This window comes from Cynoglossus semilaevis, chromosome 1, assembly GCF_000523025.1.
Source record: "Cynoglossus semilaevis isolate Cse_v1.0 chromosome 1, Cse_v1.0, whole genome shotgun sequence".
NCBI lineage: Eukaryota > Metazoa > Chordata > Actinopteri > Pleuronectiformes > Cynoglossidae > Cynoglossus > Cynoglossus semilaevis.
In genome coordinates, this window is record NC_024307.1 from 27,588,895 (window position 1) to 27,604,945 (window position 16,051).

At 39.0% G+C, this 16,051-nt stretch overlaps 1 protein-coding gene across 15 annotated transcripts in view; it reads right to left on the minus strand.

Annotated features, from left to right (window-relative positions):
* The window catches only part of ablim2 (actin binding LIM protein family, member 2), an 87,196-nt gene that overhangs the window by 61,709 nt on the left and 9,436 nt on the right, over positions 1 to 16,051 (minus strand). For 2 of the 15 annotated variants that reach the window (XM_025062735.1, XM_008323906.3), the window contains exon 1: positions 3,218 to 3,929. The exons of 1 other annotated variant lie outside the window; for it this stretch is intronic. In XM_025062735.1, coding sequence (XP_024918503.1) covers positions 3,218 to 3,233 — 16 coding nt within the window. In that variant the 5' untranslated portion in view covers positions 3,234 to 3,929. Of the gene's footprint in view, positions 1 to 3,217; positions 3,930 to 16,051 lie in introns of those variants that run through there. 12 more of the 15 variants (XM_008323916.3, XM_008323883.3, XM_008323898.3 and 9 more) reach the window with 7 other exon arrangements.

Below are 16,051 nucleotides of genomic sequence, written 5' to 3' on the forward strand. Positions count from 1 at the left end.
TGTATGTATATATGTATATATATATGTATATATAAGTAAGGTTAACAGACGGGAGGCACCGCAAACTTGAAGAAGCTAACAACAGGACAACGGCTTTTTTTTCCAGACGTAGCGTAAGCCTAGCTGCCTCAAGTTGTAGCATGCTATGTTAGCAGCCCGCTGCGGCTAATCCTACAGATTTACAATTTATTTATTAATTATTTATTTGTCAGAAAGTTGGGTACCAAGGAACCCACTTTCTCTTAGTACACCATTCCAGTCACCAAGCACTTTATTTTGAAAGTTGTTGAACTGCAACCAGAATCTGTCACTACTCGCAGTGTTAAAAAAAAAAAGTCCCTTATTCGTCCCACAATGGGGAAATTTACAGTGTGAGTCTTTGCAACAAACACAGGCTACCACAGGAGGTGCCATTGAGCACGCGTTTGCAACTCACAGACTGGCCACATGGGGGGGGATATAAGCAAATTGAACACGAGACTCTCTGCTCTACATTTGCAAGGCAGCCGTGCTAACCGCTACACCATGGAACCACTTATGTCCAAAACAAATTTCAATTGATGCATCTCTGCTATGAATGCTGGGTATTCGACAAATACTACACTTTTTACAACAGAAAACAAACAAAAAAAAAGACAAATGCAAAACCAACAACAACCCCAAAAACAAAACACAAAACAAACAAGCCAGTTTATTCATGAAGACAGCAGCAGCTTGAAAATAACTTCAGGCGTCACTGTGACTGCTGTCAACCTGCCATGATTACATCACACACCCAGGATACACCGTCCCTGCCTGAGACCAAGAACTGAGTGCGGGCCTAAAGTAGTGTGTGTCTGCGATGTGCATGTGTGTGTGAGAGAGACACAGCGGTGTTTCTCCTACATACCTTTGACGTGTGTTTGCGGAAAACTGTGTGAAGTTTTTATGTGTGGAAGCACATGGCTGTGTGTGTGTGTGTGTGTGTGTGTGTGTGTGTAAAGGGGTGTGTTCTCCCCGCTTCTCGGTGCTTTTTTTCCCCTGTTGTACATTACAATTTGTCACATTGTGGCAGAGCAGCACATGTCTCGCTGTTCTTCACAGTTACAGGCCTGCTTTTAGAAACACAGGGTTAACCCCCGAAGGCGGCTGAGGACAAGACGCAGTGAGAGAGGGAGGGGGGTGGGGGGATATTTGCGGCGTGTTTACACAGATAAACAGTGTCTCTTTACAACGAAATGGGCAGGACTCAGTCATACATCTCAATCTAAAGTATAGTTTTGTGGTCGATTTTACTGGAGTAGTAGTATTATGCTGCTCTTTTTGTAAGCAAGTATAATAGTACTATTATGTAAGTATATTAGTTGATATATAGTTCTATGTCCATACTACTCGGTACTAAGATGTTACCAGTTGGTGCTTAAAAATTATGTTCTGAATGAAAATATTCCTCTCGAGGCAAGGGGCGAACCACCTTGAAGGGCATGGAACTACTGCAGAGGACGCACAGCCAGGCAAATGAATTTCATCTTCAATATTTTCATTATCTCTGCCACCGGGGATGAGAAACTGATTTGTATTTTTACTTCCTTCGTTCCACAAAAAGAGTAGTTTCGTTGCAGTAACAGTGTTTTGTCTAGGGATGGCTCGAGATACAATCAGGATGAGAGTCGGTATCGGTCCGATATTCTAGGAACAAACATTGAAAAAAAAACCCCCAACGATAGTTCATTCGATACGATGCTAGAGGCAAAAAATAAATGTATCGGAGTGATATCAGTATCAGCAAGTAACTCCAAGTTTTAGTATCAGTATTGGTATCAAACATCAAAAAGTTGTATTGAGCCATATCTCAACAAGCCATATCACATTCCTCCATGTCTGTCCTCTGTGCCACTAACCTTTCTGTCTTTTATTATATATATATATATACATATATATACATATATATACGTATATATATATATAGGTATACATATACGTATATATACGTGTATGTATATATGTATACCGTATATATATACATATATATGTATATATACATATACATGTATATATATGTATATATATGTATGTATATATATATATATACATACATACATATATAGAACTACTCAATCACATTCAGTGTTTATTACGTTGGTACTCCCACTCACATTGCTTTTCTCTTTATTTCAAAATAAAATGCCACTTTACAATTACAATGTCTTTATATAATGCATAAAATGCTTTTATTTTGAAAATATACGGCAAATGTTAGTGTTATCTTAACTAACAAAGGGGAGGCTATGCCCTCTAGTGGAATGTAGAATTATTGCATGAAGGGCACGTTAAGGGGAATGGGTTTTATTTTTTTGAATTAATACTTTTGCACTGATTTGTTGCTCAGTTTTCTTCGTTTGCCACGAACAGCAGTCAAAGAAGAATTACAGTGGAGATTTTGAAGTGATAGCTGTGTCAAAATGAGGGAGGGGCATGGAAAGGGGTAGAAAAAGTTCAGGAATATCACGAATTAAATAGTGACCACAGTTCTGACGGCACTGACCACGACCAGCTTTGTGAAGCCAAAGCCAAATGTGGAGCTAAAAATTACAACTTGAAATGAAGTGTCTTTGCTTTTTGTGTCCAAACACCATTGGTCAAACCTAAGAAAAGTTCAATGTGTGAAAAAACAAATCATAGCATTACTTACAGACTATAAAAGGTCACTCTAATACCATTATACAGTAGAGAGGACACTGTAAATCACTGTGTAATCGTTACGGTGATTTCATCCAAGTAATTGGCCCTGGTCCTCCTGAGCGCAGACCAAGTGGCTGAGCTCCCAGTGTTAGAGCTTTCAGGCATTAGACCAAGACAACAGTGTTGTTGCCAGGCATGTTGCAGGCGGGCTGCACAACAACCTGCAGCAGGAGCGTTCGCGCTGGATGGTTGCTGTTGTCATACGCAACACATTCAAACAGAAAGCGCTACATGCTACTGAAGGAGGTTAATACAGAGAGTGGCCTGTCTGTTGTCAGGTAGAGCAGACCTCACACTGATAGCAAGTCTGTAAATGCACATGACCTTGTTTCAGTAAGTTTTATGTAGTGGAGATTTACACTTTAACAGATTAGGGTTAAAATAATAATTAAAAAAAGAGTATTAAAATAAATAATTATAACAAAAATTATCAAACTTCGCTACGGCACGTTGATGTTCCCATGCAGCTAGCGCAAAGACTAAAGGTCATCGTTACCTTTTTCCTCAGGCATTGTCACTGCGCTGCTTCCTCCGACGGTGCTACCCTTGTAATCTCCTTTAGCGTTACAATACTTCAAGACAAAAATCCAAAACAAATCTTTTTCAGAGCCCTCTGGTGGTATTGCGACACATCCTCCACAGGCTCTGGTATATTATTAGTCAGGGTGGCTGAGAGTAAGCACTCTGTCGGTCACTATCCCTGGAATGAGCGGTGCGTCATATGACTCCTCGTGTCCCTGTCCCTGTCTCTGTCTCTCACTCACTCTCTCCCTCTCCTTCCTATCTCTCTTTCTTGGAGTTATTGCAGCTATCGGGTATAAATAGAAGCGTGTGCAGCTCAACAAGAATGACACCCCCTCCTGGTAATCTGCTGCTGGGGTGTGTCCCAGTCATCCCAATCAACACGGTATGTGTTCAACGTGCCTCGATCTTGTTTGTCACAAAGTTATGTGAAGAAACAGCGGCGTCATGCTGTTTCCCCGGCTTTCTTTTTGTGAGGGACAAACCCTAAACGTTATCGACAGATCGTGAAAATACGTGGGAGAATTTTGTTGTTAAACGTCGTACGACTGAAAAGTTCATCAAGGCTTTAGTCGTGGTCACGGTTCATGGAATTTATGTTTCTTCACTGACGTCCAGTTGATTTTAGGGTTGAATTGAAACTTGTATTGTTTGTTTTTAAAGTTCATCATCATACCAGAGACATTTGATAATTCCTCCCAGACAGAATAACCCTAACCCCTACCACACCCACCACACACACATGCACACTTTATAATCTAAGGACTTTGAATTTTATGCTTAAACTGTATTCATTAAAAATTTAATACCTAAAGATTCTGTGACAATTTCACTTTTTTTTTCTCTGTTCTTGTGTGTTTTTGCATTTACACCCATTTTCTTTCCAATGTTTCTTTTAATTGGATCATTTATTCCTACTTAAATTAACTGTAACCAATGCACTCTGAAGCACTTTGGTTGTCTTTGGGATGTCGTGAAGGGCAAGATAAATAAATGTAGATGTTGATATTTAATGCAAAATGTGTTGAGACAATATTTACTTCTCTTCACAAACCTAAACATAAAACAAAACAGAGATAGAGCAAATAAGTAGATTTTGTGGGCTAAAAAATTTGAGTAAATTACTGTCAAAGGCAAACTAACAGAAAACTAAAATAAATACAATCAAGTATCAGAGCAGTTTTTGCAGTTAAAGAAATAATAATAAGTTATAGAAATAAATGTATCACCAAAAAGGTGGCAGTAACAATATGGCATAATTTTTTCTTTTAGTTTTCTTCTAATTTAAACACCAAAAGTTGATGCTAAACAGCTAGCTAGCTAACTTCCAGTATGTGCTAAAGCAGTGGTGGGCAAACTTTGTTTGACTTGCAGGCCACAAATGTCTTAAACTTGAACAGGGGGGCCGAGTCAGGAGCAGATAGATAATGCGTTCGTGTGAACTAAGATAAATGACATGTTAAAGTCATGCATAAAGGCTAAAATGCTAAAATGCTTTTATCATTTTCGACTCCATCTATTGGGGAAACGTGGGTATTGCAGGGAAAAGGCAGAAGTATGATGATAATATAAATAAATTATATAAATTGGAAAAGTTTGGCGGGCCGGATTAAAAAGCTGAACGGGCCACATCCGGCCCCCGGGCCTTAGCTTGCCCATGCTAATGTAACTATGTTGAACTGCATCAGCTAAGAACTGTTGGACTCTGTGGTTCTCTCCGACGGTGAAACACATTTATAATAACATGAGTCCGACCCTTGAGTCCACCCTTTAATAAATACACATCATTACCTTTGTTATCATTTACGAATTAGCAACTAAGGCTAAGCGCTAATTTGTGTCAAATCACAAGCACTGTCACCTTGATGTTTTAGCGAGAAACCATTCCATTTATTGACCATTGCTAACTTCCGTTAGTGAACACTATTTGCACCACTGTAATGTAGTCTTTAAACACAACTAAATATTGGTTGTGTTCTTATTCCATCCTTCTATGCCAAATGAAGCAGTTCATCATTTTAACGAAACAACTGACATTTCCGGAGTCTTCCAGGAGCTCACAGCTTCATCTGTCAATGGAATTATATTAGCTCTCGCCTAAAAGCCTTAAAAGCATTTACCAAGTATTTCTGGTACATTTATTTCCTGAAGTAAATCTAGCATCTGTACATTTCCTCCAAATAAAACCAACAGTTGCTGCCGAGTTCTCTTACAGCCTAAATACTATGCTAGTATTCAACATAGGCTGCAGTCCATGAAGGCCAAATAAACAAGTTAGAGGGCGAAGTGTGAAAACATAAAACCCATCTCTGGAGATCAATTTTCACCAGTGACCTTCTGACGGGTGAAGGTGATAATGAGGCCCACACTGGTATGTAAATAATGAACTGTAAATAATACCAATATTTACTCTCCCCTGTTGCATGGCAAAGGTCACTGTCATCTATCAATATGAGTCTCATTATAAGACTAAATCAATTTAGTGTCTATGCTTTAAGCCAGGGGTGTCAAACTCATTTTGGTTTAAGGCTCCACATATGCATACACGCCTGATCAGATGTCAAGTGGGTCGGACCAGTGCGATGATAACATAATTACCTATAAATAACAAAAAGTCTGTCTTTTTCCCCCCCATTTGTTTTCATGCAAAAAAGTACTTTAGATAATTCTTAATATTAAATTAAATATAATTTCACAAAACAGTTCCTGAACATGTGCTTGTATTTTTTTTTTTTTTTTCAAAATTCGTCAAGCGGGCCAGATTGTAACCCCACATGGCTGGTTTTGGCCTGCGGACCGTATGTTTGGCACCCATAGCCTTTAGTCTAGAGCAGGCGTGGGCAAACTTTTTTGACTCACGGGCCACATTGGGTCTTAAAATTTGACAGGGGTGCGGGGTCAGGAGCAGATAGATGAAGTCCATACGAACTATGGACTAAGACAAATGACAAGTAAAAGTCACGCATAAATGCTAAAATGCTAAAATGCTAAAATGCTTTTAGCCATAAATTGGGGAAATGCAGCCACTACAGAAAAAAGGCAGATGCATCATGATATAAAGCCATATGTTTGACACCCCTGTTTTAAGCAGTAGATCAGGAAAGGTTTTGTTACACAAACCTATTGTTATAAATAAAGGTTGAATAAAAGCTTTTACTGAGTATCTGAAAAATTTAAGGTATTTTTTTAATCTGATTAATTATTATAGTAAAGGGAAGCTGTGGATTAATTACGATTAATCATCCTTAATCTTGATCCTAAATGATCAAATCAATCATAATTAAATGTGATATTATATGTACATATGTTGGCCGGTTACCATTATTGGACCATGGATTATTTTGTACCAGGCCACACACACAAAAGAAAAACATGTTAAATTTAGATTTTCAAAAATGTAGATTAGTTGTATTACATTGTATCTTATTTTGATCACTTCCGTCAGCTTCTTTAAATTCATCAAAAATATCAAGGGTCCTTAAATAAAATAATTATTATATTTTGTTTTGTGATAGGTGCAAGGAGCCTTTAAACTCACACTGCCACTGGTCCTTTGCCAAAATCACCTTTTCTGGCATAAGACCAGTGCATGGTGCAAAAATGGCTGCGGACCGAGGGTTTACAGAAAATCTTAAGGGATTTGATGAATTTCTCATTGGGTGCAATACCGCTTTCAGCCTCTGAGCTATTGCAGATGTTTACGTAAGGAACAGGTTTATGTTGTTTGTTTGAAGGCTTGTCACATTCACACCAGTGCCTGGTTCTACAGTCTTCGAAGTATCTAGAACACACGTCTCTACAGGTTATCCAGGAGTTTCAATTATGTTCCAGATCACTTCATGCTCAGCGTTCTGTTTGTGGATTTCTAAAAACTGTGGTTGGAACAATCAAAATTATTTGCCAGCTATGGCTTAAAGGAAGTTATATAATCCAAAATGTAGCGTGACTTGACTCACAAGAAATTACAAACCCTGCGCTGTCAATTTAGGCGTCCTTTAAATGGTTGCGTGATGCAACTGAACACAGTCGGTTCCAAAGCGAAGGGAAACAATGAGGTCATTATTCATTCAGCTGATGTCGGGCCACCACAGGGTAACAGAACTGGGCCCCAATAAAACAAAGGGTACCTTCAAAGAACTCCGTGGTCTGACAATATTCTGGCATAAAAGTAAAAAGTACTGTACAAAGTAGTAACGGGACAACGACTAGTGTTAGGTAGAGAAAGAAATGGGTTTATAGTAGATTATTAGAATTATTAGAATAAAATGTCTTTAGTTAGTGTGATTGCCTTACAGCTAAACGATCACCAGTTAATCACTTCATAAAGAACAGTGATTCCCAACCGCTGTGCTGTTTTAGTCACATTTGCGTGGCTTCAAGGATCATAAGGTGTGTTGCGGAAAATTATCTAATTTTACTAAAACTATTTTTTATTTAGTGTAAATGACGTTGCGGTTTGTACGATAGTGACAGTCAGAACAATTAAGAATCCTACCACAAGGTGGCAGCAGGTGACTATGGACGATCTTTTTGAGTCTTTCTTCAATTCCTGCAATACCTGTGGCATTATAACTACTTATTACTTGAGTTCACAACAATAGAAATGATCAAATTAAAAAGATGAAATTACAAAAAGTTGGCTATTACCTCACACTATTATTAGGAGTAGTAGTAATATTAATATTGCTAATATTGCTAATAATAATAATAATAATAATTGTCACAGTCTGCTCCTTGAATGTCCCTTGTGCTTTTGCTGCTCCTTTGTTCAACTCCTGCCTTTATTGCTTTAATCTGCTCAGAAGGGTACTGCGAGTTCACCCAACTTTTCATGTTTCACGTGTATGGAAAAGTCCCAATAGCAGCACCAACACGTAGGATAAACTCAGTCTTCATTAGAAGCCAACGGAGAACTTCAGTTAGCATATGGCAGGATCTGGAAACAACAGGCAGAGTTACCGAAGCTTAGACAAAGCAATGTCCCAGGCAAGTCAGTTCAGTGAAGTGTTCATAAAGCGAAGACAATCTGGCAAGAGTCAAGGGAGTGCAACTGTATATATAGGTAGCAGTGGTTGAGCAGATTAAAGGAATAAAGGCGGGAGTTGAACAAAGGAGCAAAAGAACAAGGGACATTCAAGGAGCAGACTGTGACAAATAATAATAATAATAATTATTGTTATTATTATTGTGAAAATGGGTGTAAATGGGGGTGTGACAAGGTAAATATGGGAAGCAAGCAGTTTCTTAAAGCGACAGTACAGCGTGAAGCAATGATAATAAATGAAATGAAAATAACATATTATTATTATTATTATTATTATAAATTAATCCCTTATTCTTACAGTATACATTTTTGCTACCAACAAAGGATGCCATGGGAGGCGCCATTTACATGTGGTTGCAACTCACAGGCTGCCACATGGGAGGCACCATTAGGGATATGTGATTCTTTCTGGGTATTATTTATACATTATTTGCAAACAACAAGTACAAAGACCAGTCAGATCAGTGGTGTCAGTTACATTGATGGACCTTCCAGACGACACCTTAAGGCTCTGGATTATTTCAGGATTGGCCCCCGAAACACAGGATTTCACAATAAATCTAGCAGAGAGAGGAGAGTCACATGAACGCACGACCCACATTCAGGGCTGTGACACTGTGACATCTATCCAAAGCTAGGACAGCAGTAGGAGCACACGGAGGATGTTTTTTTATTTAAAAACTACCAAAAATACCAGACAGGATGAAGGGGGTAAAAAAAAGTCAAGTTGATTGCCAGCATGTGGTGACGTCCTCTTCTTTCCCTGTCATCTGTAGCTGTGATGGATCATCACTGGAACACAAACCAAAGGAAGTGCTGAGAAAATTGTAGGAAGCTTCAGGGGAAGAAGGGTGAATGGAGGACTGTGAAACTCAGCCGGAGGCAGATCTCTTATGTTCTCTCTCTCGCTCTCTCTCTCTTTCTCTTTCTCTGATGTCTGTGTGTGTGTCTCAGTGAGAGAAAAGCCAGGAAAAGGATCTGCATTGCAAATCTTCCAGCAGCAGAGCAGCCCAGGGGTGTCCACCACAAATCCAAAGCACAATTTAAAACAGAGAGATTTCATTTTGAGTCCAGGATGAAATTGCCACTACAGGCTGCAAGTGACGCTTATTAAAAAACTTCCCTTGTGGTATAAAATTGCAGTACGATTCAAGTACAGTGACTCAGCTGTTTGTCCCCTGGACAGCAACAATCTTAGCTTAGCCAGGCAACAGTCTGGCTACAGGAGAATGTGTCTCACACATCACTAAAACAAATTCTGTTCCATAAAGAATGTTCCGACACCTGCAGTCTTCGGTCCGATTTGTGCAGACTCCAGCTTTCCAGTGTCGGCCATATCTGTCTTTCAGCAGATGCTTCAGTGATTTTCTCAAAAAGGACAGGAAAGGAGACTGAGGAGGACACAGACAGCCTGACTGATAAGCTGCAAGGAAGTGCTGTTGTCTTGATTGACCATCTTGACCTTTTGCTAGCGACGGAGAATACCAGAATGTTTTATTTGATATGATACCAATACCTTTTTGAGCAATTTCTGTTTGATGCTGATACTGATATTTTAACCTAAAACCCAAAAATCCATGACGAACACTGCACACTTAACATCTTTTAGTTAGTCATATATTGTATTTTGACATGATGTGTAAATGCTTTATTGCTAAACGTTACTTGTCGCTACTTCACCCTTTCTAGCAGTTTTGCCATTCCCCACCTGGGCCGAGGTCCTGAAGGAGCAACCAGGCAGCTAGAGACAAGGTCAAATGTCCAAATTGGTGACCACAATCGATAAGGAAACGTCACAGTGCCACCACCAAGTGTCACGACTGATTGTCTGAATGAAAGAAGAATATATTATCCAGAGGTAGAAAAAGTACAAAAAAAAAAAAAAATGTAATTAAGTAAAATTCTAAAAATTCTACTCAAGTAAAAGTACTTGAGTAAAAGTAAGAAATTACTTAATATAAAATTGACTTTGCGTAAAAGTTATTTTAGTAATATTTTATTTTAGTAATTTATTATTTATTTATTTATTTATTATTATCAAAAAATCAACAATACAAATACAAATACTCTGTGACAACCTAGAACGTTGGCTGCTGTTTAACTTCCTGGCTACAACATGAGGTGCCTCCCTCCATATTTAACACCATCATAATATCCTTTTATCATATTCATGTCGCACTTAGTGCAAATTCTCAAAACACTGGAAGGTTTGCATGACTGATCCAGCTGTGTCCATCCAAAAGTCATAGTCTAGGCTACAACAACCAGCAGCTAGTCTATTATACAGGAATGAAGAAGAGTTCAATAAAGACCAATTGTATTATTTCTGCTTCACTGAAACGTTAGCTATCAGGACGGATGCTAACGCATGGGATACACAGGCAAAAACACAGATAGATCTACATGTCGTGTGTTTGATGTGGACGTTTCAACAGCAACACCTCTGTCCACCGGGGCAGGCACATTTTGCATGTCATGATAAAACGATTGCCTTGTTTGCATTAGAAAACAAAGAGCTGGCTGAAATACGGTCAAGGATTTCCTTCTCTTTCTGAGTCATCTGCTCCACAGGAGCTCTCTGCTTGGCAATCCTCAACATCCATTTATTGTTCGGCACCATCCATCATCCAACAACGGGGCCCGTCTCTTAGTCAACGTTCTCTGGCTACATTAACACAGCGGGAAATCTGTGCGAGCATGCCAATTTTCTTTGAATTAATGCCGATTTCTTTCCCCCGCATTTAATTTCTTTACTCAGTAACACGTTCAGTAAAATACTTGAGTCAAAATGTATGGAGGTAAAAGTAAAATTACCTCATCACAAAACTACTTTTTTGTGGCCATTACAGTGTTGAATGTTTAATACTTAACCGTAATGTGACATTTAACTTTGTTCTTTTATTTAATGTGTTTTTCGTCGCTGGTTTTATTTAATGTTATTGGATTTTATGTTTGCTAACAGTTAGCTAACATTATTGATACACTATATCACCATTGGAATCTTCTGAAAGGCAATGGACATACATTTGATTAATTAATAATTAGTTGATTAATTGATCAAATGTTCTCAGGTGGTTGTTGAGATTGATAAAAGTTGCACCTGTGATATGATTATCTGAAAGAAAATTTGTTGGAGACTGTTCTACGAGAAAATGCTAACAGACGAACACGTGACTTCACCTCAGTGATTTTCAGGCTGAAACCATGCTAACCTCTAGATTGCTCTGGAATATATACGTGTGACTTCAACCATGACCAAACCATTACCACCGACCACTTCCCACATTTAACCCTAGTATCAACAAATGTGTTACGTACTACATGCAAACGCACTCTGGAGTTGGTTAGTTCTAGCAGACATTGTTCTCATTCCAACAGGAAATATATAGGTCAATACATAGCAGGTATAGCAGGTATATTGGATCTCGTCTGCAGCATTAAAGTCAGCCGGGCGGTCATTAACCCGCCTTAACTTCAAAGACTTTAATGAGCATATCGTACTAAGAACACTGGTGACTCAGAAAGAGGATCACAGAATGAGACCTGAGACCCAACAGACGGATCCCAGTGGGCTGAGATGTAGGCTTCTCTCTCTCTCTCGCTCTCTCTCTCCCTCTCTGGTGTATGTTTCTGAGCCTCTGCATTGCGCCATCGACCTCAATCCCAAGTCCAAGCCAACAGCCAGTCATAAAGCAGTGTGTTGAGATAAAGGTGTGGCAATGTGTGCAAAAATGATTCATGAGGAAAAGGCAGTTTCCATGTAGATAACCGAAGGAGCAAAAAGCCTTTTACTGCGGGTAAGAAAGACCGTAAAGGTCAACGGTCTAAGCACTCTTTTGTGGGACCAGCGAAGATAGTGACGCATATCATTTTTAGGGCTAAAGTTTTGCAATTTAAGGAGAAAAGTTCAAAGATATTGTCCTTTACCCGATACTTTCACTATGGACAGTGATCCCTGTGAAAGTACAGCTATACCAATATATAAGACAACACATTTCTTTTGTGTCAGAATGACCTCAAGGCCAAAACAGAGGTTACAACCACCAATTTAAACTACAGCACAACTTCTCTATAACATCCATCCATCCATTTTCATCCGCTTATCCGTTACCGGGTCACAGGGGCAGTAGTCTCCACCCAAATCACACTGCACCGTACCAACCCCTCTAAACCTTCCTGTAGGTGGTGAGTCCACTGGAAGGTACCAACCGCCCTAACTGGGATTCGAACTTGCCCAGTTTCCCACCAATGACAGAGACATGGCCAAAGCGCCACCAACTTCTCTATGAATATATATATATATATTTTTTTTTTTTTTTAACTTCACAAATCAATTGTGTACTCTTTTGCGATACATGTTGTCAAGTTGACTGTGTTTACATTTAATTTGAACTGGATGAGGAAGTTCCACAGACTAGAAGTGGCCCTGGCGCCGGGGGTTTGAGACCCCTGCATTAAAGTGTACTTATAATAAAAAAAAGTCTATTAAAAAAAAAAAATCTGAAAATCTGACATGAACGCATTAAAGTGTACGTATAATAAAAAAAGAAAAAAAAATCTGAAAATCTGACATGAAATATAAATACATATATCTTTGTTTCCATGATTATGCTTTCTTGTGTGTGCAGAGGCGGATATGTTAGGGAGGAAGAGAAGAAGTGAGAGCAGATGTACATCACTGTTGTTTAGCTCTTGCTCCTGCCAGTCCTCCCCTTCACCCTGACATGAAATATGGAGTGCAGCAGAGACCACAAATGTACTCCGCAGTGATTTTAACTGCAGTTCTGTGGACGCACAGTGTGTTTGTAAAAAGGTTTCGGGGCATGTAAACCTCAGGGAACACCCTCCAGATTATATACGGCACGTAACGTTCCGAAACAACCGCCAGACACAGACCACCAATCCACAAGCGCTCACTTGCTCATGCACTGCTAGCTCCAGTATTTCCCTCATGATGCCCCTCCTCAATAAGGAGGACAAACCAGACTGTAACCGGTGGCAACAAGATAAATAAGACTTTAGTCGTCCCACATCGGGGAAATTCAGGGACAGGAGGAAGTTCAGATGAAATTCAGGTGAAGAAAGGATGGAGGGAGAAGTGCCAAAAAAGGAGGACTTGATGGACTCAAGCCTGGTCTTTACAGCCTGCTGTGACCTAGACTGACTTTGAACTTCACTATTACTCTGTACTCTACTATCCTTTCTGTCCTTTGTAGTATATCTTTGTAGTATATCTTAAAAACATTCAGGTATGTGCGTCTCTTATTTACATTTCTGTACTATTTCAAGAGTGTAGGGGATTATCACACCGGACTTACAGATCTGCCTTAAAAGCAACAAAGTCTTAAGCCCCAGACAGACCACATGCTCAATGGCGCCTCCTATGTGTGGCAGCCTGTGAGTTTTCCTTAATTCACAGAAGGGGACTATTATTGAATTCATAAAGTTCTATCTATCTATCTTCCACCTACTCTTTATAAGACATCTCTGTGTCACAGACATCCATAAACAGTGGTGTCAGTGGATGTCAATGACTTGTGATGTGACTGAAAACCAATTAGACAAATTAGCTGTCAATCAAGTTTCCCCACTCTCACTCTCGACCACCTATTGTTTTCATCAAAATGAGATTGCACTTTATTAAAATTAGGACAATGAAATTATAAGAGTATGTTGACAATTTAAACGACTTGATATTGACTAAGAAGTAGTTTTATATGTTCTGTATATATATATATATTTATTATATATATACTATATATATACATATACAAACACACATATTTGTAACAGTTTGGGATATTCAATATTAACTTTTTGCCGATATCCGATATGCCGATATTTTCCAAGCACCTAATTTCCCATTCCGATATCAATCGATACCGATATATAAAGCAATAATTTTGGGCTAAAGGCAGACGACACATTTGGTTGTGTGCAGTGATGTGTTCCAAGCACTTAATTTCCCATTCTGATATCAATCGATACCGATATATAAAGCCATTTGGGCTAAAGGCAGATGACACATTTGGTTGTGTGCAGTGATGTGCTGTGTCACGATGGATGATGGATGGATGGATGATGGATGGATGGATGGATAGATGGATGGATAGATGGATGGATAGATGGATGGATAGATAGATAGATAGATGGATGGATGGATAGATGGATGGATGGATAGATGGATGGATGGATAGATGGATGGATAGATGGATGGATAGATAGATAGATAGATAGACGGATGGATGGATGGATGGATGGATGGATAGATGGATGGATGGATGGATGGATGGATGGATGGATAGATGGATGGATGGATGGATGGATGGATAGATGGATGGATGGATGGATGGATAGATAGATACTTTATTGATTCTAAAGGGAAAATAAGGACAATGACAATACTGTGCACAATACTAAAAATAGTTTCGGTTTCACTTTAAACTAGGGTTCTCGGGTTCTCATTATTGGAGGCAAAACCGATAACAATTCTTACTGATATTACAGCCAATAAAATCGCTTGGCTGATATTATCCTTATACATCCTTAGTAACAGCGCATAAGTTGCACTAATTTGTCAGTTAATTATTAGTTTCTAATTGTGACAATATCAGTCTGGTAGGAATAGGCCATAACGTGGGAGTTGGGGGGTTAAAAATAGTTCCATCTACAAAAAGGGTGCTGGAAAGGTTTGGAAACTCATGACATATATATATTCTATTTATAACTTTCTATGTATAGTATTTTAAAATGCGTTGCTCATGATTATCTATTTTTAGCCGCAGCTGTCTGCTCGTGGTCACTAAGGCTAAGGCTACCTGTTTTAACTGGTCATTAAAACTTTCATAGATACGGTATTTCTGCAGAGCCATTTTCCAGTGAAGCCTGGCCAATATACTGACATGGCCGCAAAGATGGAACGCACTATTGCAGATAATGTTTTAATGAAGAAAAAAAAAAGTTTTACTTCCTCTGTTTATATTATAACCTTGTACGTTTCCACTTAAATCCTGTAATGTGTAGTTAGCACGGCCTGTGACATCGGGGAGCTACGTGTTAGCTAGCAAGAATTCCTCTGTAATAGAAAAAACTGCACTCTTTGTCTTTATTAGTCCACAGCTTGTCATAAAAAACCTTCACTGTAGACAGACAATGGATTTGAAATTCATAACTTCCTGTGCACGGACCCACTGTCTTCAGGGTAATGCATTGCAATTCTCTGTAGATGTTGCTAAGCTAAAGGACTAATCAACAACATACTGTATTCATAGATTACCATATGACATACCTCCACGAGCTACGAAAGTGGAATGACTACATCTTTGCCTCATTAAAATAAGTAGTGAGATCACAGAAAGAGAACAAACAGGATTCCCGTCATGACAATTACATTCATTACATTCCCACAAACCTAAGCTGCATTCTTAATTACTTACGTTTGGTCTGGAACTCATTTTCTTAGAACTCGGGGTTTACTTTCAATTTACTGTTGACATTAGGCCAAATGTGATGCAGTTCTGAAGAATTCAAGTAAAACCGCCGTCAACAGGGGACAAAATGAGGAGAGTGATGTCAGGCAGCAACGTCACATGACTGATAATATGGCGGCGATTCCTATGTTTCAAGGAAATAAAGTTGTGTAGTTGAGAGTACTCATGTACAGCTCATGTTTTTAAATGGAGAACTGCAGTAAAATGTACTACTTTTTTTTTTTTTTTTTTTACGCTGCCCTTGAAAAATGCAACAAACGCCCCCCCATCATGT